The sequence below is a fragment of the Suillus plorans genome, assembly GCF_016647745.1.
Source record: "Suillus plorans strain S12 chromosome Unknown HD556scaffold_42, whole genome shotgun sequence".
NCBI classification, from domain to species: Eukaryota; Fungi; Basidiomycota; class Agaricomycetes; order Boletales; family Suillaceae; genus Suillus; species Suillus plorans.
The window spans coordinates 85,307-108,080 of record NW_024537426.1 but is presented as its reverse complement, the minus strand read 5'-3'; the positions used below and the strand labels follow the sequence as shown (position 1 = coordinate 108,080).

Genomic DNA, 22,774 nt, shown 5'->3' with positions numbered 1-22,774 from the left:
AGAGGATTCTCCCCAGGAACGGGTCATAGAAGTACGTTCCTATTCATCTATTGTACCTCCGTTATCTCATCTCGTTCTAAGGACGTGTTGTTGTTGAAGTCTTCAAGCGAACAGTAACAATGTAAGTTCACGTTGCATCTCCAGCCACTTCGTTTGCTTCCATATTGACTAATAGTCTACCAGCATTCAGCCCTCCTCGACAGGTTGTATCTCCAAAGGCATTGCTCTCTGTGGAACAATGAACCTCAAAATGCGATGAAAGCATTCGACCTCGCGTCCATATTCACCAGAGATTCGCAAACAGTTGATCCTCTCCCTATCGACTTAGTTCAAGGTACGCTTACTATTTCTCGCAGAGTCCCTTTCTCATTGCCGTTTTCAGGCTATTGTGCTTTCTAATGCAAATCAGTACGAGGACGCAATGCAGCGTGCTCAAGAGCTGGTTGTCGCATGAATGCTGACACTCTTGTTTGTCGTACTGTGGAAGTCAGTTTCAAACCATATATCCAGTCCATATATGTTTGACGGATATTTATAAATTTCACACATCAGGCATATCTGCATGTTTCAAATCGGAATCGACGTCTTGGATAGCGCGCGTTACGATGAAACTGACCACTTCACTACCGCTATCAACATCCGCACGTTCTTACCTGAATCAGCCATTTATTCCAGATATGGAGACTTTGCCGTGGTACGTCGATAACTCAACGTGCTTCTCATGCCCAAAGCCCAGCTGTTCGGGTGGGACTTCAGGTCCTTGCGGCAAATTACAAACAAGAATCGGTGTCATGCATTCCTCCATGCGGGTAGACCTGGAGACGTCCTCAAATCGTACCGATGTATGATGGATATGAGTGATGATGCTACGAAGGCAAGCTGCCTTGATTGGGTGTACTGGTAAGTCTTTCGGAACGTCTACAGGCTACAATACTCACTTGTGTTTCACGCCGTGATGCAGCTTTCAAGCAAGAATGCAGCATGCTCTATACTGCTAACGGAGTTGCAGACCTTGCTGTAAGCGGAGACGCTGTCCTTACTGCGGGCGAGTATGACAAGGCTATCGGGACTTACTCGGCAGCGATCGACCTGGATTTTGCAACCTATGCTATTTTTGCCAATCGCAGTAAGGCAAGGTCGGAGAGCGCTTTCATCGAAATCTGGCGCGCTGGAAAAAGCACTTGGAATACGGGGATGGACTGTTCCCAAATTTCTGGCTCCCAAGGTCGTTCTCTTCTACCAGAATGATTGGACCTTACATCTCGATGACCACTCTCCGAACCACAAAGAGTCTCCCCAGATCATGCAGGAGTTGCAAGGTACAACAGGTATAGATGCACGGGCTCTTGTCGACATCCTTCCCGGGATGAGACGCGCACGAGAAAGATTGCAATGCGTGTCGAGGCGTGTCACCACATTGCAGGACATCGCATACCCTCTGTTCGGAACCTTCGGCGTCCAGCTACCTATTGTGTATGGTGAGAAGAAACAAAAGGTACTCGAACGGCTTTTGCAGGAGATGGTAGCTCAGTCAGGGGACATTACTGCCTGACTGTCGGAAGATCTTCCGAGTTCAATAGTCGTTTGCCTGCAGACATCACTTCATACGAAGCTCAACCACACCCTCTGCCATCTAAAACGAGATGCAGATATCAAGTCTTCGTGCTGCGACACTCCGGGGATTTGAAGCTAGCTGTGAAAATGTACAGCATACTTGATAAACTGAGCGCCTCCCGTTTTGTACAACGCCGTCTGCATCTGCTCTGCATCGTATTCCTTGTCAAAGAAGTTAAACAACGCGACCTCGTGAAGACCAATTTACGTATCAAGTCAAGGCCGACAGACTTCGTGACTTGCTAATCTCGACGCAAGACAGGTTTCTTCTGTTTTCGCATGCACGGCCCACTTGACAGTCATTCTTGCTCGTTCGTCATCTTCTCGGGCTGGCTGACTTCGAAGACAACACGCAGGGTTCGGATGATCGTATCCTACCTGGGTCCCCATTACAAGATTCTCCCGAAGAACGAGAATTGGATGATTCAGAATTGATTGATCCAGCGTTGCGATTGATTGTTCGCCTTGAACGACCCTCAAATCGCGTCAGATCACGATATCATTGCACAGGTCAAAGACATCGGTTCCGTTTACGACATGAATAAATGTTAAGACATCTCGTATCCGGATCGTAATATGCTTACCTACTTAAGGACTCTCAGCATAAATTACATCTGTGCTATATATTTATGGCGCAATTGAATTATTCCGCCTGAGGCTGTTCGGCGCATTTCGCGTCAGTTCTTCGCTATCGATTTCTTGGACACAGGCTAACGGTAAATACGCGGTCACGTGATTGTACTATGGGTTCATTCGGTGCGGTAAAATGTTGAATCTGAAGTTTAGCTCGGCGAGGGTGTTGCACCTAGGAAGTTACACTTCGAAGGAGAGCATAAATATAATAAAACGACGACAGCAATCATAAAACAACAACAGTACTAGTGCAAGAAACAATACACTTATAGAGGTACATCCAACCCAAGAAAATCATATGATAATACCTCAAGTCCTGCTGATCAACTTTCTCCTCGCCTGTTCTGAGCTCGTCTCTTCTTGAATTCATAGAATCGCGCTGTTGCAGCCGCCGAGCCTACATACATGACGCATGAATTGATCGTCAGCCATCTGGCACATCGAGCAAAGGAGAGACCAAACACACGCACCTTTCTTCGGCGCACCCCTTCCTATACCCATGAACCACAGAAGAGCTCGCACAGGGAACCATACGACCATTAGCACCCATCCAAAAATCACTTGGAGTGGGCCAACCGCGAGGATGTTGAGTAGTAAGACGACCAAGCGCAATGGACCGCTGCCAGGCGTTCTGTCGGAGACGTAGAGAACGCATCTGGTGCATTCGATGGTGAAGAAGATCGGAATGAGGAAAGAAGCATAGACTGTGCGTGGTAAGTATGAGTCGCAGTCGAGCGGAGTAAAGATTAACAATCACGTACTAAAATCGTTCAGAGCGGAAGTCATGTTGTTACAATAACAAATACTGGATCGAGTCGAGCAGGAACTTTTGAATTACAGACTATAGACAAGGCAAGATGCCTCAGGCCTCAGGATTGAGATGGATGTTAGTGGTGCAGTTGTGATGTACACTCCGTGGATTACAACAGTGGTTCAAGAATTTGTCAAAAATCAACAGAAGTTCGGCCAATTGGAAGCCACCCACAGTTGTCAAATTCCGACGCTTCCATCAACCAAGGTCCAAGATAGGACCTGGAGCTCTTCATACGTTCACGAGTCACGACGGTCTCCTTTCAGTTCTGCAGAACATCCAACATGTTTATGATTTAAATTAATAGAACAAGGCTGCTTTCGGGCGTCATAATTATCCGAGCATTCACAGAAGTACACATCTTGAAACTCTGTTTCGAAGTTATACATGCATTCACAGGCTCTTTCTTTACAAGCGGTCTACGGCGATGTTCACGTCAATGACCGATCAACGATCAAGCTCAATTTGACACTCACTAACGTTGCCGAGGTCACTGCAAGCCTCCTTGACCCGCGCCGAGAGCGTTTTTCTCCTCACGAACCCAGACACGGGGGTCATAGAACTGCAATCAAACATGAATGACAGAAATCTCAGAAAAGATAAGCTAGTAACGAACCTTCTTGTTAGGTTTGTCTGCGCCCTCGGGGTTACCAACTTGAGTGAGCAGGTAATCTTTTTTCTTGAAAACAAAGTCCTGAGAGATAACGGTCAGCCATTGCGCGATCTCCAGGACTGATGGTCAATCGTACCCTGATACCAGCGAGATAAGCAAACTGGGTATCTGAGTGACAGTTTCCGCGTCAGCGACTGAATTCATTGCTAAACCTAACAGACTTACCAGTATCAACGTTCATTTTGACGACACCATGGTCGACTGCAGTCTTGATCTCCTCCTTGGTTGACCCGGAACCACCGTGGAACACGAGGTAGAGAGGTTTCTCGGACTTGCCACCGAGTTTTTGGCTGCTGTAAGCTTGGTGCTTCCCAGCAACTCAGGCTGGAGCTTGACGTTTCCAGGTTTGTAGACGCCGTGCACGTTACCGAACGCAGCAGCAATGCTGAAGTTGGGGCTAATAGAACTCAAAGCAGCGTGAACATCGTAGATGTCCTCGGGTTGCGTGTAGAGGGATGCGTTGTCGACACCAGTGTTGTCAACACCGTCCTCTTCACCTCCGGTGATACCAATTTCCATCTCTAGCCAAATACCAATAGGTGCCATGCGCTTGAAGTACTTGACGCAAGTTGCGATGTTCTCTTCTTTTGGCTCCTCGGACAGGTCAAGCATGTGTGAAGAGAAAAGGGGCTCTTGGTGCTCCTTGAAATAAGCCTCATCGGCAGCAAGCATGCCATCAAACCATTGAAGGAGCTTGTGGGCACAGTGGTCGCTGTGAAGAACGACAGGCCTGATATCCATCGTGGATCAAAATAACATAGATCCCAGGCAAAGGTAAGACTCACACGCCGTAGGCCTTCGCGACTGTGCGAATGTGGGCAGCAGCGATAGCTCCCAGAATGGAAGCTTGCTGGTTGTCATTTGAAAGACCTTTCCCGGCGAAGTAGGCACTTCCACCCTGAGAGACCTGGAGGATGATTGGAGCCTTGATGTCTCTGCGGAGCTGGATATGAGCATTTCGTGAATGACTAAGGCCCTTTTGCTGACCTTGCGGCTTCCAAGACCGCGTTAGCGGTGGATGAGGAAGTGACGTTCTTGACGGAGTTAAGCCAGGAGACTCTGATTGATTTCGTCACTCACTATAGCCTGGTGAAGATATCATCGTTTCAGCAGGATCTTTACCTCCGATAGGGAAGGCACTCACAGGAATGGCAAACTATTGAAGTTGAATCGCAAGGCGCCTCATTAAGATAAAGGATACAGTGAATCGAGAGAAATGTACCTTGTTCTCCTTTGCGTAGTCGAACAACTTGCGAACATTATCTCCAGTTAGGACACCAGCCTACGAGGGCGTCAGTGGATCAGCTTGCCCGATGATTGACTGTACTAACGGGAACGATATCGAGGACACCCATGATGAATCGACGAGAGTGCGATAATAGTAGATCCGGAACAAGATGGAAAGAGCGTCAGAACAGCCTTTAAAATGGGAGCGAAAAGGTACCTTATTAAGCTACCGATGGAGTAGTGAAACGAGTTTGAGATTGATTATAAGCCTCTCCCTCGTCCGATATCACCCATTACTAATCGCAGTGCATACTTACTAAATTAGGGCATAATCCTTGGAAAAACGTTCGATACAACCATACGACATTCAAGTTTTGGAAGTACATTCACTTCGGGATCAACAAGTATGTGATTCCCGGAGACTGTGGTTCTGCAATCTGGTCCCAGGCCGCACCACCGTCCCCCTTGTTTCCTAGGCAGACTCCCAAAGTCCCATAATCGAGCACCGACTTCACACCAAGCCATCCCAGGCTAGTCCCACACTTGCTCTTGGCCGATCTTAAAGCCACTCACCACGGGAAAACACTGAGCTCAACTCGGATTGGTCTGTCCCTTGGCGGGAGTAGAAGTCAGGTGTTAGACTCAAATAATGATCAGCCGTACATATCATCGACGATCGTGCCAGCTGCAGGTTGCGGCCCCGAAGCGGCATCAGTTTTAGAGTGTGAACAAAGTTACTCTTGATGCAGATTACTAAGCCTTGAACGACCCTCGTATTCTCATCACTTGCTTTGATCTAATTGGTCCACCCGGGATACCAGAGAGTGCAGGATTCGGCCGGTCTGTGTGCAAAGTGGATACTCGTGTCCTGTCAGCGAGTTGCACGGATTCAGAAAGTGCTGGGAAGTCTGTCGAGGCTGCCGTACTACGTCACTATCATCCCGCCTGCCTGCCATCAGGATCTTTGCCTCCATCTCTCCTTGTCCCTGCGAGTCTCTCACGCTTCCCCGGGCCTGTCTGTCTACTACTGTGTTTGCCTATTTCATGCGTGTCTGTCAACACTATGCCGTTGTCTGCAGCTCCCAGCCTGTAGCTACCATGTCCTGCCTCAAGATGACTAGAACCGTGACGGCAAGCTGACAAGGATGACGGGATGGCATGACGGTTGACATGACGGGATACGTATTGGTGGCTGACGTAGATGGCAGGGTGGTTGCGATCATGCAGACACCTTTGACCGCCCGGATCCTTCCGATCGCAGACTGCAAGCACACTGGCTTACTGGAGTTCCCATAATCTACATAAATACCGTCCGCGATACTAAAACACAGACTTTCAGTATTACCACCTTTTGTTAAGCGACAGTCTTGACTAAATTACGCAGACACGTCCCCGGACTTTGGCACGCAGTCTGTGCAGATTTTATGCAGACTAGCCATTTCCTGCATGTCCTCCGTGACACGGCTTACCGTCTAACACGCACTGGTTCATCCTGTCAGTTATTATCGGAATCGCGTAGATTCCGTATGGGCGACCTTCTGCCAGCAGCCGACATACAGCACATGGCAAGAAAGGAACAACTATATTTGGACGTCTGCCTAGGGAGCCTAACAGAGCACGCTTCCAGCTGTGTCTGCGGTTAGTGGGTGGGTACTAACAGCATTCGGTATGGCTTCATGTCACGGTGGCTTGCTCATTAGAACGTAATCTGAGCAGCTCGCATCAAATACAGAGAGCACCTGCATGTGATGGCCCACGATAGATTGTCATTGATAGTGCTACTGTGTATATCTCAATTATGAGAGTCCTGATGGTGCTATTCCATGAACACTATATAACAGGGGGAAATAGCCTTGTGCTCATATTCTGTGCTTCCTGATACGAATTCTGCGCTCCAATTTGAGCTGGGGTTAACGAGTCATATGTCGGGCAAAGTTCGTCCCATGCATCTGTGTACACCATCAGTTAAAGCGGAGCATAAGATGGACAATCGAATAGTTACGGGGTATATGGCCCAGATGCCGCTGAGTATCCGAAGGACTTTCGGCCATGATTACAGCGAAACCACTAGCAACACGTGTCAGATTACGGCTGTCGAAGATGTCAGTGCTCAAGACACGTACGCGTCAAGATGCCAATCAATATGACTATGTAAATGATGAGATCAGTGCTAGTGCGAGATACATCAATATCGCAGTGCTTACCAGTGCAGGAACCACGGGCCGGAATTATCTGTGACCCATCTAATCACCATCTGATCGCCTGGGAGCCCATTGGATACTACATCCCTGCGTACGGGATTGACGTAGTTAAAAGAACTGCTTCCGGCGCTCTGTACGACATCAAAGCTATGCTATCACTACAGTGAGCAATCGGATGTCAACTGGTAACCAGAAATACTTACACCGTGAAGGTGAATCGGATGCTAAGGAGATGGATGCCATGAGATGTGTGTAACGTGGTGAACGTGCGGGAAACTTACAGGACCAGCAGCAGCAACAGCTGGCATCGTCAATTCGACGACCTTGTTAGCCCCTAGAACATATACACTTCCTGTTGGAAGGAGATCGGTTGCATGCTGTGCGCCGCTGAGGATCTGAAGTAATGCGGGCACCGTGGGAGGGATGTATGGGGTGCCGTTGACCGAATATACCCCAGCATTGATGTTGACCACCAAATGCAAGTTGATGTCTGCCTTTCCGTACTCTGGAATCCCAGGTGCACCAGGATTGATGAATGCATGCAAATTGCTCTCGGAGAGCGGGTTGGTACCGGTGGTCTGGTTTGTAGTAGGCTCCGCAACGGGTGCACCGTTATATCGCAAGATAGCAGAGTTCTGGTTGTTGTTGAAGTTGTTCAAGCCTGGAGTGTTTGGGAGCGCCCGTATCCAGTAGTTGTCGACCGGTTGGTTCGCGACGAGTACAACAGAGTATCGCTGTCCAGCAAGTATCTGAAGCGAGTCCACGAGGAGGGGCTGCGTCAGTTCACCGTCCGCTTCGATTACCGTCAAGTTATGGTTGTCAATGGAGAACGTAAAGGTGGGATCGCAAGACATTGCTATAAGGCGTAGGCGATATCTTTTCCCGTACTCGATACTGACCACTGCAAGGTCACTCAGTGGTCCCCCTGGATATCTACCGAGACCGTTAATGAGTATGGAAAATGCATTGGTGCCAATTATATGGCCTAAAACAGGGGCAGCTGTATGGTACCTATGATCAATTGGTGAGCGCAATGCAAGTCATAAATAGTTCTGAGATGTACCAGTCAGCAAGAGTGATGACGGTGGTCTCTGTGAATGTTTTACATAAATGAGCGAATTCATGACTATGATAGTAGTCACTGTACCGTCGTCAACGTCGTATAAATAGGATAGGGGATCTTCAGGATCATAGATAATAAAACCTCCGCGGAGTCCATCGCTAAAAGGGTTCGGATCATTGATCACGGAGTTAAACATTTCTTATCAACATACCACTGTTGGACCGAGTAATGGCTATGATACCAGAAGGTGCCAGCCTGATTCCGAGCCTCGAAGGAGTACAGGAAGGAGTGATTTTGCGCAATAGGGCATTGAGTAACGAACGAGACTCCATCCGCATAGTTAGTCCTATTCTGCCTGATTCCGTGCCAATGCTAAACAGACTCGGATAAGCCTGATGCATGAGTACCGAACAGATGTTTACCCACCACACTGGTGCTCAAGAGCATTTCATTGTCGGTGAGTCTGTTCACGACATTGATATCGAAGTGTTCTCCCTTCAACTATAATCAGTGTCTGATGGCTCGATCGAATTGGCATAAAAAGGGACCTTTCTGGCTGTGATGATTGGACCCGGAAACGTTCCTCCGGCAAGCGTTACACTATATCAATGATTAAGATGCAAGGAACACGGCAAAAGACAAACTCACGAGCGCGCGAACCCGTCTGGAGATATGACTTTATTAGAAATTACCAAGTCAGTCTTGGGGCCTAGTGTATATGAACGAGAGTTGAGTGAATAGGGATTGGATCGTGAGATGGTGGATGCAGCAGATACTAGATGAAACCATAGCATGAAAATGACATTAAGGAAGAGCATTGTATTGAGTACAAAGGGATGGAAAGCACTTGATCATAAGGACTCACCTCAATGTGGTTTGCTCTTATAGAAGTCTTCATTCTAACTTCGGCTGCGAGTGACAAATTTCACCGTAAAAAGGTTACAGTCGTGAAATGCCAAGCCCCGGCTAGTTAATTGGTGCACAAGCCCACAGCCCGCCATGCCAAGTTTGACCATAGCACTCATATGGGAGTAATGAGAACCGGGACGGAAGTTCGGAAAGATCAGCCAAGTGGCACCGAGTCACTTTCAGTTGGAAAGTTCTGGCTTGGAAGGACCTAATTTATCTATGGTCGTCATTCGGCAGATTGAATGATGACTTAGATTAGCCAGTTCTGGTGCCTGTAGGGATTCATATACATCAATTCAAACCAGCGGTAGAACACTGGAAATGAAGTTCAATTGTTCTACCTGGCCGCTCGATTGAAGCTAACCGTGCGCACCACGTGCATCCCCTGACAAGTGTCCTCGGCTCCGTGCCTGACTTCACGCCACCATGCAATGCAACGGAATTTCAATCCGTCTCGTTTGGGCGCGATTTGACTGATCTTGCTCGTTTGATCAACAAGTCACCGCGAGAGTCCAGAGTGGGCGAACACAATGCGTTGAGTGGGTTCTATCCGATTTCAGGATGCGAGCAATCCGGAGAGCGTTTTGTTGTTATCATGGATGACGGATCTTCGCCGATGCATGAGGATCAAATTATTCGACACGTTTCTCGAACTGGTCTCTTGCTGAGTCCACGCGAACCGCATCATCAATATGTAGTAGTCGCTTACTACTACCGAGCTCCTGTAAGTAACAACTGTCAGACACCAGGAACTGTGATGTAGTGGATGGGGCTGTACAATGTACCGGGCCTGTTGGCAGTGAACGCTTGTCAAGGCGACTTTGGTTGGTTTGGTAGGGTGTTGCATTCTTGATGTATAGGAGCGTATAGGTTTAAGGTTGAGGTTTGTACCTGTGCACGGAAGTATGGAAGCCAAGACTGCCGCAGCCACGGTGGACTTTGGCCCCAGAGTCTACGTGGAGTAACCCTAGAATGGTTAGATCCTTGTGGATATGTGATGCCGACTAACCAGCGCGGTGACCGGTCCCAGTAGCCCTTTTCATGTTCTCCATATGCTTTATTGTACTATATCAGGTGAAAACTGATATAGAGGAATGAGCTGTCGCGGTGCCGTGGCGTGCCTCTGCCGCCAGATCGAAAAAGTATCTCACAAAGCGTTAGGTCGGTGAGTATTGGGTCCCTGGCATGCTCGAACGTCGAGGGAACACTAGTGGAGTAATGTGGTAAGCTTCAAATTTTCCTGTCCTTAGATATTGTTCAGAGAGAAATAATACGAATTTCCGGCAGCATGCATTGACCGTTGTCATGACAAAGGAAGGTCAAGGAATTCGGCCTGGTATAATAATATTACCGGATATTACCGGGGAGAGTTAATTATAGCGGTTCCTATTCTATGTAGAGTAAAATATGCTAAGTAGAGATTGTCCATCAGTATGCTACCCCAGTATACCCCCTAAGAGATGAAAATGATTAGGACGTTTACTACTGTATCTAAGGAAGTGGTGATGGCGGGAAGAGAAGTGTGCTGATTTTGGATGCTTCTTCATAGGACTCCCGACCTCCGCCCCTAACTGTGAGGGTGATAAAGAGTCAAAGGCCGGACATAACTGATGCCAATCCTCTGTGAAGCAGTTCAGCCATGGAAGTACATTTTACCCGTATATTTCGTACCTGGAACGGGGTTCAAATGTGCGCGGGTGTCAGAGGGACTTTCGGCCATTACCACCGCAAAACCGCTGGATTTAAGGATTAGCTATTTCTTTCACGAGGACGTGGACAAACATACGCATCGAGGTGCCAGTCAATGTGACTGTTGGTTCGGGGTTAGTATCCTTCTTGACAACTAGATCAAATGATGGCATACCAATGCAAGAACCAGGGGCCAGAATTGTCCGTCGTCCATCGGATCACCATTTGTTGGTCAGGGGTGCTGCCAGCACTGACTACATCGCGACGAACGGGGTTCACATAATTGAAGGTTCTGCTCCCTGCGCTCTGTACGACATCGAAGGAATGCTAATGATCATCAGTCAGCCTGAAACCATGCCGTCGAAGTTACAGCTAACTTACCCCATGAAGGTGTATGGGATGCTGGTACAAGTATGTCAGCCACATAAGAGTTGAAGGAAGGGGAAACACGTACAGGTCCACCTGGACCGCTTGTTGTCAATGTCAACTCTACCACTTTGTTAGCCTCTAGAACGATGACATTCCCCTCTGGAAGCAGCTCAGACGGTTCTCGAGCTCCGCTGAGAATTTGGAGTAGAATAGGAATGGTGGGGGATTGGAAAGTGACATTATTGACATAGAATGAGCCGTTGGAGTTCTTAACCGAGAGGTTGAGGTTGATGTCTGCCTTCCCATACCCTGGAATGCCAGGGGCGCCGGGATTGATCAGAGCATGCAAGTCAGTCTCATTCAATTGGTTCTTGGATGCCGTATAGACCGTGGTCGGGTCGGCAATCGGGGCGCCTTGATAGCGCAGGATTGCAGAGTTCATTCCTCCCTCGTAGGAGGCTTTTGTCAAATTAGGAAGACTGCGCATCCAGTAATTATCCACCGGCTTATCAGCTACCAGAACCACAGAGTAGCGCTGGCCCGCAAAAATCCGGAGCTCATCTACTACCAGGGGTTCGGTCAGCTGTCCATCTGCTTCGATGACGGTCAAGTTGTGGCCATCGATGGAAAAATGGAAGCTGGGGTCGCATGACATTGCAACCAGGCGCATGCGATATCGCTTTCCTGGCACGACATTGATCACAGCGAGATCAGACATGGGTCCGCCAGCGTATCGACCGAGTCCGTTGATGAGCGAGGAGTTGGCGGTCGTGCCTATGATGTGGCGCAAGACCGGAGCCACAACGTGATACCTAGTGACACTACACTGAGCAGGAAGATCACCAATATGCATGAGACTCACCAGTCAGAAAGTGTGATTACGGTACTCGCTGGCAACAACAGATGGTCAGCAGAGGGTAAATATGAATCAGTTGTTCGCTCACCATCGTCGACATCATACATATATGCCAAAGGGTCATCAGGATCATAGATTACAAGGGGTCCCCTCAGACCATCACACTGTTAAAGAGGTCAGTCCTCTACTGCATGCGCAAAGTTCGAGTGATACTTTCATATTGGACAGAATAATGACTATGATACCAGTAGGTGCCTGCCTGATTCGGAGCGGAGAAAGAGTGTAAAAAAGAGTGATTTTGCGCAATGGGGCATTGTGTAACGAAGGATGCCCCATCGGCGTAATTCGTCCCATTCTGGAAGATACCGTGCCAGTGCTGCAGTAAACAAGGTTAATCGATCGACAACGTGGATGATTTAATGATGCTTACGACACTAGTACTCTTGAACATCGTTTCGTCTTTGAGCTCGTTGACCACCTCGATGGCAAAGTCATCTCCCTGATGTGAGGTCAGCACTGGTGCACGAAAGGAGAGATCAATGGATGTTCACCTTTTGGGCTGCAATTAATGGTCCAGGGAATATACCGTCAACTAGAGTTGCTCTATTCAAGATCAGCAGTGATCTTCGCGTGCCATTGCAATAGACTCACGAGCGTTCGAAGCCATCAGGAGCGATGACCTTATTACCTATGGTTATTCTAGTCTTGGGGCCAAGCACTGCTGGCTGAGATAATGGGTAGGACTGCGAACGAGATGCTATCGATGCAGCGTTGATTGATGAAATGAGGGAAACGAGTAAAATAGGAATAAGCATTGTGAATATTTACAATAGGTAGCACTCTCTTCACCCGGGAGAGTAGTGGGATGCAGGATAAGATTGTGATGCATACTTCTCGCAGCTTTTATCTCGCAGGGAGGTAGATAGACTTGAGTGTTTCCCGATTCAAAGCTGTTGTTGCCTCGATCAATTCTCCAGGCCCGGAAATGGTTGCTCAGCGATCTTCAGCGCCTTGGACATCTGAATACCGACAGTGTACTGCTCGTGGGGTTAGAAACTGTCTGCCGACACCTTGAAGAATGGTGGCGTACCATGAAATCATGACTCGGATGGCACAACATAAACTAACTCAGTTAGAACAGCCAACAGACCTCAGATATCCCATAGCAGTGCGAATGCTAGGTTGCTACAACCAAGACAACTCGTCAAGTATAGGAATGCCGATAGCTAGTGACCCCTAGTCAGGCGGCCATACGCTGTGGGCGCTGACCTGTCCAAGTGTCTTAAAACCGATCAAAAGTGTATATTGATGTTATCTGTGTTAGGCAACGTGTATAATTGTAATGATCACCTTGACAGAACGGGTGACATAGCGGGGATGTTATGCTAGCTTCTAACCCATACTGTCACTGTGAGAAGCAAACCGAGTGATGTACTAGTAGCTCGTCAAAGCGCTGATCAGGCAGTGACTAGGCGATCCAGGAACAGAGCATGCTGTGCCTGTTTCGTAGTTTCATCCCCGTCCATTAACGATCAAGAACGTGTCGTGTGTTCCAGATCATCTTGGGGTAGTATATAGGTTGAAACCATCAGTGAGTGCTGATTGCTAAGCTGAAATACATGTTAGCTTGTTGTAGACCTAAGATACTGACAACGGTTTTATCGTGCGGCTATATTGCAAGATTGCCATTTCCAGATTAAACGTCGCCTACTTATGGGCTAGATTAGCTCGCAACACAAACCAGTGCATTGTTTCACACAGACCTGAGGACAACATTGGCCGGGACGACAATTTCCGAAGGTGTTGCACGAACCGTCACACAGAATGGGACACTATAGCAAGTCACGGTATACCAAGAGGTACATTAGTGATATCACGGTAATTATGTTGTGAAAAGGTAATGCGAGGGCGGTATTCAAAGCGGATTCTTTCCTCAAGGATAGAAAACCATGTGATGACTCCAAATGGGAATGGTTGTACAGTTGAAATGCTCATAATGCATACCGTTGGGATCGCCAAAACGTTAGGTCCTGTTTGGACAGCGAATATTATAATTCAATTCAAAATTCGACCATCATGTGACACTACACGTAAGCCAGCTGTGAACCTCGGGTTCACCGTGTCGAGTGGCACACTAATTCCATCACAATGTCTGATAAGTCTGGTACTGGTTCTACACGCTCCCTTCGGTCTCAAGGTCCTGCTGATAAGAAAGCTGAGGGGACTGGCACATCCCGCAAGGCTGCTGCGATCTGGACAAAGGAGGAGGAAACAGCATTGCTTGAGTCTCTTCTGGGCGCTCTTTCTTCCTCAGGTGATGGTGGCTTCAAGGCACCTGCTTTCAATGCAGCAGCAGAAGATCTGAAGAAGAAATTCCCTGATCAAAGGGGTGCAGTAAAGACTGGGACAGTGTGCAAGAACAAATGGACATCGGTATGTTTACATAAAAGAACTCAAATTTCTTATCGGCGCTGGCACTAACATCAGTGCAATATCTTTCTAGTTGAAAACATTGTATAATGCTGTAGTTGATATCAAGAATACATCGGGATTCACATGGAGTGATGAAAATGGGGCAGGTATTGCATTGAAAGATGATGACGTCTGGGTCAGATACATCAAGGTGAGTATCGTACAAAGGAGCTCTAATACATGTACTCAATGTCATCTCTTTTGGCAGCACCATCCCACCGCAAAGCCCTTCAGGAACAAAGGATTCTCCCACCTCGCCCTTATGGAGCAGCTGGTTTCTAGTCAGGGGAAAGGCAAATACGTCTTCCGACCCCATTCCACCAGTACTAGTGCCGCCCTCAACTTGAATCCCACACCAAGTCCCACCACATCTACTACCACTGGCTTTATCGTCCCCCAGACCCCTAACCGTAATTTCACCACCATGCGCACTCCAGACACAGGCTTACTGGCCAGTGCAAATTCAAGTCAGGGTATGGATCCGGAATCCATCTCACCATCTGTCCCATCCACCTATCTTTCTCACTCTGCTGGCTCCTCAGTGGGAGCATGGACAAGTGTCAGCGATACTAGTGGAGCAAAGCGCAAATATAGCGCACTCTCTCCTGAAAGCGCTGCAGGCTCCAGTCACTCGAAACGGAGTCGTCCTCCATCTGCAACGCTGAAAGTTCAGCAGGAAGGCGCGGAAAGTATGAAGGATCTTGTCACTGTAGTTCGTGAGATGCAGAAGAACATGGGGCTGTCAGCCCCCCAGCAGTTACCATCACCACCCCAGCAAGTTTCAATGGCCGGGCTCGTGCAGGCTATCGCCCTCCTCAACCAATATGCTAACAGCGATCTTTTTGAAAGTGTTGAAGAGCAGCTGGCTATCGCTAACTATTTAGCGGATCATGAGAGCCAGGCGGTCCTTTTCTGCTCATTAAATGAGCAGACAAGACGTGCCTGGTTGGAGCAGAAGCGGCGCCAGCTGTGTGATATGCATGATACATTCATTGTCGTTTACCAAATTACATGATAGACTGTTGTGTACTACGTACTAGTACTTTGAACTTCGATCCCTATGAAAACTGTATAGCAGGCTATTCTACAGTTACAGCAGCCCCCGACGTGCGCGCTCCGCAAGATAATCGGTCCACATCGCTGCAGCGATTCCATCTCGACGGTTGTCTGCCTCCCTTCTCTCCCCAGCATCTGGCTGTCCTTCTGAAAGTGTGCCCAATACCGCACCATGAGTATCATCATTCTCCGCGAGATCATAATCCTCCTCGGGGTCGAAGAAGTCGGGATCGTGCTGGCGAATGAAGTTGTGGATAGCGCAAAGCGCTGCTGGGATCCGTGCTTGAATCTCCATGCTGTATTCTGGCGCAACCTGTAAAATCCGCCACTGACGCTTCAGGACTCCGAAAATACGTTCAATAACGTTGCGTAGCGAAGCATGTCGTAGATTGAATAGCTCTTTAGGATCTCTGGGCCTGTACATATAATTTAATCACACTAAGTACTAAGGAGACTCAGAGAAAACTCACGCAAGGTTCGCCTGACGCCACTCCTTCAGATGATAGCGCACGCCTCGATAAGGGATCAGTAGTGCGTCACAAGTGCCAAAACCGGCATCTGCGAGAAGATATTTCCCTGCAGGCATGTATAAGTCGGTTTTGCGTGCGTCATTCCAGAGTGATGCGTCAGCGACTGAGCCATCCCAGCCACAGAGAGAATATGTAAAGCGAAACTGGAAATCGCAGATGAACAGACAGTTCTGGGACAAGAATCCCTTTCGGTTGCGCAGGACGACATGGTCGTCGAGTGATGCGAATGCACGGATGTGGGTGCCATCTATGGCACCGATGCATCGATCAAAGAACCGGAATGACGGGTTGTCATGTATCATTGCGGAGATTGGTGTATTTTCGTTAGGAAACTTAACTTGCGATGTGTAGAACGGATGGGATGAAAAGAAAAAGAGCATCCGCTTGAAATATCTAGAACATGGTCATATTAAATGAATTAGATCAATAGATGTGAATGTACTACCTTGTTATGGTGTCTGGAGAGTGTTGAAACCTCTCCCCAACGAGGCGAGATGAAAGTCCAGTCACACATGTGTAAAGAAAGATACCAAGTTGCTCGTCGACCGAGATGCCATTGCGCGACTGAACAAATCCATGCTTGTGAAGAGTCTGCACCAAGCTCTCAAAGACTTCAAGATGGACGCCAAAATTATGTTTGATACGATCTGGGTGACCAGTAATCAGTTCAATCACCCATGCCTTCCCTGTTAAGATTGATGTGTGGTATGGCACTTTTTCAGCGCGGGATGTAAGTAGCAACTTGTAGTAGTAGGTGATCTGAGCGATAGCGATTGTTATCGCAAGAAGAATGAGGTGTTTCCGACGCAAGTCACTTTGTGCTTCGAGGTCCATGCTTAGTTGCGGTGATGGTTGCAGTGCAAGATCTAATTCAGTAGTATTAAGTTAATCAATAATCAGAATCAGTCGGAACAGTCGGCGGAATCTAGGTCACCAAATACATCACGTGCAGTGTCACATGATGGTCGAATTTTGAATTGAATTATAATATTCGCTGTCCAAAACAGGACCTTATGCATTATGAGACATATGCAATAGCATATGTGTCACACTATTGTGACGCATGTGACCTCCGCCAAAAGTGTGACAGAAAATCGTCCATAGTCCTACAGAAGTACATGTATTATACCGAGAAGAATTGTTCTAAAGAAGTTTGTCTAGCATTAAGTAGTTCTTCGCGTCGTAGGTTCGCGCGAAACTTTCGAAGTTGTGATGATAAATCAAGTGAAAATTGAGGATCACCATATTGCATGCATCCAACTTCAAGCTGCTGGCACAAATCGAGAATATTTTGACGAGTGATTGATGGATCCGCTTCGTCGTCGTCGTCGTCATCAGAATCAACCTCGATAACTTCACCATTTGCAACGGCAATTTCGTGGCGGACCGTGTCTGCAATGGATGAGTCACCACCTTCAAAAGCAGAGAATTCTCCCTTATCTCTCTCCTCGGCGGGGTCCAGAAGTTCATCAATAGTTGGCAAGGTACCGAAAATGCGATTGCGTGCTTGGAGTTCTCGGACTGATTGCATAAGCGCAGCTTCGGTAGAAGATAGCTGGGCAGCTTGTTGTGAGCGCGCGGGAATACGAATTTTGAGGCCGGTACGACGAGATGCAGCTTGCATAAGTGCATCAATGGCATTTAAAGCCATCTCCACATCTCCTTCAGCATCCATTACAGCTTTGAGGGCCGGTCTCCAATCAGAATCTATGTAGCGCTCGCCAAGAAGAGCCTGTAGCTTGTTCTCCGTATTGGGAAGGGACATTTCGGTAGTTGCGAATTTGTGGACGATGTTCCACGCAAGTGGATCCGTGTGAGGCCGTGTGTCAGCGTTAGTCGTTGGATCACTGTGATAGACTTGAGCACCCAAAAAAATGAGGTCAAAAGATGACTTACACTTGAATGTCAGTGTGATCCCAACAATGTTTGATGGTTTCGGACGTGACAGCATACCATGCTTGCTTCGCCATTGTCATGCCTTCGAGAATATTAATTTTATAAATATCCCGTTCGCCAGCTTCGTCAAGATCAATAGCACGCGCGCAAAAATTACGGCGATATAGTGCCTTGAAGCATCGGATGATTCCAGCATCGCATGGTTGGACAAATGGTGTCCCGGCTCACACATAATTACATCAGCGTATATTCTCACGACCATCACTTTGCTTTGTTGTGGCAGTCGGCGCGCTAGAGTCCTTGCTCGTGGACGATCACATTATAATCTTCGTTTATATCGGAATTACGGTAATATGGTATGTTCTCTAAAACATGCAAATTGGGCTTTCATTGACCTTGTTTATAGGGCATTCCCGCACTGTTCCGTTGGTTGAGCAAGAAATATCCGAAAATTGGTGAGCAACCGGTGCTTAACTGGTATTTGCTTGGCTAACAGCTACCAGTATCATCTGTCATTGAAGCTGAGGAGGAAGTTCTCGATGCAGCTGGAGATCCTATCAAACTTTCCGTTGACATCACACAACCTAACCCCAATGGTGAGGAATTCGACAGCTTATACCTGGATATGAACGGTATCGTGAGTGATAGTAGTAAATACGTTTTTCGTGCTGACCATCCGTACGCACAAAGGTTCATCCTTGTACTCATCCCGAGGGCAAAGTACGCATACTTCGTTCTATAAATTTGCTTTACTCCCTGACTCGTTCCGCAGCCGGCTCCCGAAACGGAGGAGGAAATGATGCTTGAAATTTTCAAATACACTAACAGAGTGGTTAACATGGTACGGCCGCGCAAACTTCTTTTCATGGCTATTGGTGCGCTTTACATTTATGTTGTCTCATACCACGAACTTACTGCAGTGTGCAATTAGATGGCGTTGCACCTCGTGCCAAGATGAATGAACAGCGAGGTAGACGGTTCAGGACTGCTCAAGTAGCAAAAGACAAGGCGGAAGCTCATAAACTTGCTGTCGCTGAGTGGGAAGGTACGTCGTTCTCAGAGCCAATCTATGCTGTGTTTCTGACCGATTTCATCATTGCAGCTATGGGTAAAATTATTACTGATGACGAGAAAAAGAAGGAATCTTGGGACTCTAACGCTATCACACCCGGTACGCCGTTTATGAACCTTTTAACAGCATCGCTACGGTACTGGGTTGTGGAGAAGATGAATGCCGATCCAGGGTGGAAAGACGTACGTAGTGAACATTTTCTAGGAATCCTTCTGACTCATTTCTGGTATAGCTGCAAGTCATTATCTCGGATGCAAGTGTGCCTGGAGAAGGAGAGCATAAGATTATGGACTTCATACGCAGACAACGCACAAATCCCGGTCATGAGCCTAATACTCGACACGTAATTTATGGTTTGGTGGGTTGCCAGTGATTTCCCGCTATCGTGTTCTGTGTTATTGACCGTATGTTCAGGATGCTGATTTCATCATGCTCGCCCTCGCGACCCATGAACCATATTTCCGAGTACTGCGGGAAGATGTATTTGCCAGGACAAAGGTTCCGGGTGCCGAATGTGTGGACAAGAAGGTCACTATGCCGCTCAATGTACAGCACTGAAATCAGAGATTGAAAAGCCTCCTCCACCGGAAAAAAAACCGTTCATTTTCCTCGATATCGCCATTCTGCGCGAGTATCTGGAATCCGAGTTGAATGTGAACAATACGCCCTTCCCTTTTGATTTGGAACAGGCTATTGATGACTGGGTGTTACTGATATTCTTTGTCGGCAACGATTTCTTGCCGCATTTGCCGTCACTTGAGATTCGCGAAGGAGCGATTGATACTCTCTTGAGGATCTGGAAGATGGAGTTGCCCAGAATGGGTGGATATCTGACGAACCACGGTCAACTAGTGCTTAGTCGTGTGCAGATTATATTAGAGGGACTGGCACGACGAGAAGATGAGATTTCCGTAAGCGACAAGAGAGTGAGTATCTATGATGTGATCCGTCAACGCCTTAGAAACTTACCATATCTCAGCTGAGCAACGCCAAGATCAGAGGCGAAACGTCATAGATTGAAAAGTCTGAGTCTGGAGAGAACGCCAGGCGATATTCAGTTCGCCGTTCCGTCTGCGAAACTTGGTCTGACTGCATCCACTACATCATTATCATCTCTTCCTCAACGTGCAGATAATGCTTTTGCTGCCAAGGCCGACTCTATTGGTCTCGGAGCGCCGCGTAATGCTCAGTCTCTTGAAGTCGCTCCAGTTTCAGCGCAAGCACTGGCTGGTTCGAATCGTGATGTAGTTGCCAATCGAGCTGCTATACGGATGGCGAACATGAGTGCTGCAGAGATGCTCAAGGCTGAGCTATCTGGACTCATTCCTGTGAAACAAAGTGCTTCTGCTCCTAAACCTGAGCCGGTTGTTCCTACTCCTCCACCCAAAACAGACGCTGAGCTTATGGATGGCGGAGATATTCCGAGTTTGGGAATGCTTCATCAGCACTTGAATTTGTCGATGATGGGGCTGGTGACATGGATGTCGAGCCCAATGATCCTGTAACCTTCCAGCTGATGAGCCTGTAACACCTGTCGCTGGTGTCAAGCGGAAGCTCGAAGATATCGAGGGAGAGGATACCGATGACGTGGCTGGCATTGATGAGGAGTCGTCTGAAGATAACGAAGATGCGTCTTACGCCCTGGTAGTCAGGCCGATGGCTCAGTTGAGCAGGCCGATAACGTGAGGTATGAAAAAGCTGTGAAATTATCCAATGCTGTGAATAACATTTCCTCAGATTGTATGAACCCGGGTATAAGAAGCGATACTATCAGCAAAAGTTTGGCATATCAGAAAATGATAATGATTTCGTAGAAAGTGGGCACTTTTGTTATCGATTTCTGCACAAACTGGCTGACTCTGCTGTGCAAAGGCTAACAAAGCACTATGTAGAAGGTATCGCGTGGGTTCTGCATTACTACTGTCAAGGGGTGAGCTCCGTCCGCCGATTCGCCTTTATTTGCTGACTCGGTAGTAGAACCCCTCATGGCAATGGTATTATCCATATCATTTTGCACCTTTCGCGTCGGACTTCGAAGGTTTGGAAAACATGCAAATCGACTTTACTCTCGGACAGCCATTCAAACCGTACGAGCAACTTATGGGTGTTTTTCCCCCTGCTAGGTACGTCCACATTGAGTAATAATTTTGCTACGTAGCTCACCAGTATCGTCAGTCGCAAGCACATACCTGAAGTCTTCCACGATCTCATGACAAACGAAGAATCTCCGATTCATGATTTCTACCCATCGACTTTCCAGATCGATATGAATGGGAAGAAGATGTCTGGCAAGGTGTTGCTCTCTTGCCTTTCATAGACGAGAAAAGGTTATTAGATGCCATGGCCGAGCACTACCTAAGCTCACTGAGGATGAGGCCGAAGAAATAGCTGGGGTCAAACTGTCATATTTGTCGCTGATGAACATTCAAATATCCATTCTTCGAGGGATTGTATGGTAAGCGCAAGGAGAAAGAGGTATGCCGTCAATTCGACCAGAGCCGTTTTGTTACTGACTACAATACTCAGCCCCAACCCATGCCTACCAACCTGTCCAAGGGCATTAGCGGTAGTGTTTACCAAACCCCGATTGTTTACCTGGCTCGACGTATTACTCCCCTTGAGTTCCACGAACCTGCAAGATATCAAAAATGATCGTTGTCTCTCCGCGTTATACTTCTTCCCAAAGCAACTCTCTCCCCATCGATCGATGTTTCTTCCAGGTTATAAACCTGCGAGACAGCTCACTGGCGAGGATCTAGCTCGGAGGGGCCGAGGACATGGCAGAGGGGGCGGTATGGATCGCGGCGGTCGCGGACGAGGTGGTATCAGAACGGCTCTTACAACAACGGACATGGGTATGGCAGCATCCATGGCCAATCGCAAACTCCGACGTCATACGTCTCCTCGTACACCACCACTCAGTCTCGAACACCGTACATCAAGGGCCCCAGCAAGGATTCGGAGGCTATGGCTCCAGTGGACGCCACCAATTCAACTATGGTATGGTTATTCTGGTCAGTCGCGTGGTGGTCCACCCCCTCGAGGAGTGCCCCTCCCTCGCGTGGAATGCTACCAAACCGCGGTGGTCCTCCCCGTGGCGGCCCTCTCGTGACGGTAGTTCCGGGTATGGAGGTTCTACGTCCTTATTAACCGCTCATCAACCGTATGGCCGTGGAGGCTACTCTGGTGGGTACGGTGGCAGCAGTGGAGGGTATGGTGGACAGCGAACAGTGGTACGGGGGCTACGGTGGCAGGCAAGCCGAGGTGGCTATGGTGGTTCAGGAGGACAAGACAACAGCGGCAGTTACATGGGTTATGGAAACCAGAATGGCGGACAGGCTCGTGGTGGCTATGGAGGTGGCTACAATGGAGGAGGTTACAGAACCTTCGAGGGGCCGAGCCGAGGATTCTAGAGTAAATTATTTGGATACTACCTCGTTAATATTTTCTTGGCAGATATGTTGTATTTTAGACCATTGATGTATATATTTCTTTCTGATTATACCAACAAGTGTTCCGTTTACCTTCGGGGGCGAGGCGTATTGTTTCGTGAATTACAATAAGCACACTATGTTCGCGGTCGTCTTTTCCTCATCGTCTGTTGCACCGTGAATGCTCGAATGGCTCGCCGACATCGCACTCGGAGTCCAGGTTTGGTCCAGGTGGAGCTCACAGACAGGAGTGTCACGCGAATTGCTTCCGC

General features: G+C 48.0%; 6 protein-coding genes across 6 annotated transcripts; 2 read left to right on the top strand and 4 right to left on the bottom strand.

Annotated features, from left to right (window-relative positions):
- Positions 1-1,105: 1,105 nt before the first annotated feature.
- HD556DRAFT_1240588 (uncharacterized protein) lies at positions 1,106-1,552 on the top strand (the record flags this gene model as incomplete). The annotated part of the gene is made up of 1 exon (XM_041298128.1): positions 1,106-1,552. One exon carries the CDS (start codon positions 1,106-1,108, stop codon positions 1,550-1,552), a length of 447 nt encoding a protein of 148 aa, XP_041158345.1.
- Positions 1,553-2,407: 855 nt separating this feature from the next.
- On the bottom strand, positions 2,408-3,239 carry HD556DRAFT_1385037 (uncharacterized protein). Its single transcript, XM_041303360.1, has 3 exons — positions 3,009-3,239; positions 2,718-2,951; positions 2,408-2,644 (listed from the first exon to the last, which is right to left on the bottom strand). Exons 1-3 carry the CDS (start codon positions 3,031-3,033, stop codon positions 2,571-2,573), a joined length of 333 nt encoding a protein of 110 aa, XP_041158344.1. The 5' UTR covers positions 3,034-3,239; the 3' UTR covers positions 2,408-2,570.
- A 30-nt stretch (positions 3,240-3,269) lies between these two features.
- HD556DRAFT_1385029 (uncharacterized protein) lies at positions 3,270-5,258 on the bottom strand. The gene is made up of 10 exons (XM_041303359.1): positions 5,177-5,258; positions 5,063-5,119; positions 4,933-5,013; positions 4,517-4,713; positions 4,068-4,461; positions 3,897-4,038; positions 3,808-3,839; positions 3,675-3,752; positions 3,600-3,620; positions 3,270-3,562 (listed from the first exon to the last, which is right to left on the bottom strand). The coding sequence occupies exons 2-10, from the start codon at positions 5,084-5,086 to the stop codon at positions 3,506-3,508; spliced, it is 1,026 nt and encodes a 341-aa protein (XP_041158343.1). The 5' UTR covers positions 5,087-5,119; positions 5,177-5,258; the 3' UTR covers positions 3,270-3,505.
- A 1,530-nt stretch (positions 5,259-6,788) lies between these two features.
- Positions 6,789-9,040, bottom strand: HD556DRAFT_1309841 (laccase; the record flags this gene model as incomplete). The annotated part of the gene is made up of 12 exons (XM_041300333.1): positions 6,789-6,907; positions 6,961-7,025; positions 7,082-7,105; positions 7,163-7,290; positions 7,363-7,383; positions 7,441-8,170; positions 8,223-8,250; positions 8,307-8,380; positions 8,434-8,594; positions 8,649-8,723; positions 8,771-8,822; positions 8,871-9,040. 12 exons carry the CDS (start codon positions 9,038-9,040, stop codon positions 6,789-6,791), a joined length of 1,647 nt encoding a protein of 548 aa, XP_041158342.1.
- Positions 9,041-10,419: 1,379 nt separating this feature from the next.
- HD556DRAFT_1537277 (laccase) lies at positions 10,420-12,860 on the bottom strand (the record flags this gene model as incomplete). Its single annotated transcript, XM_041309653.1, has 12 exons — positions 10,420-10,752; positions 10,803-10,867; positions 10,918-10,941; positions 10,996-11,126; positions 11,202-11,222; positions 11,275-12,001; positions 12,052-12,079; positions 12,134-12,209; positions 12,272-12,421; positions 12,476-12,544; positions 12,597-12,648; positions 12,697-12,860. The coding sequence occupies 12 exons, from the start codon at positions 12,858-12,860 to the stop codon at positions 10,568-10,570; spliced, it is 1,692 nt and encodes a 563-aa protein (XP_041158341.1). The 3' UTR covers positions 10,420-10,567.
- A 5,492-nt stretch (positions 12,861-18,352) lies between these two features.
- Positions 18,353-22,484, top strand: HD556DRAFT_1432888 (exoribonuclease 2; the record flags this gene model as incomplete). Its single annotated transcript, XM_041305171.1, has 20 exons — positions 18,353-18,355; positions 18,406-18,454; positions 18,503-18,636; positions 18,690-18,719; positions 18,772-18,874; positions 18,931-19,044; positions 19,102-19,253; positions 19,304-19,429; positions 19,486-19,536; positions 19,563-19,982; positions 20,130-20,496; positions 20,517-20,543; positions 20,585-20,753; positions 20,809-21,001; positions 21,049-21,194; positions 21,247-21,364; positions 21,517-21,546; positions 21,598-21,640; positions 21,711-21,893; positions 22,204-22,484. 20 exons carry the CDS (start codon positions 18,353-18,355, stop codon positions 22,482-22,484), a joined length of 2,739 nt encoding a protein of 912 aa, XP_041158340.1.
- Between the last annotated feature and the right edge of the window lie 290 nt (positions 22,485-22,774).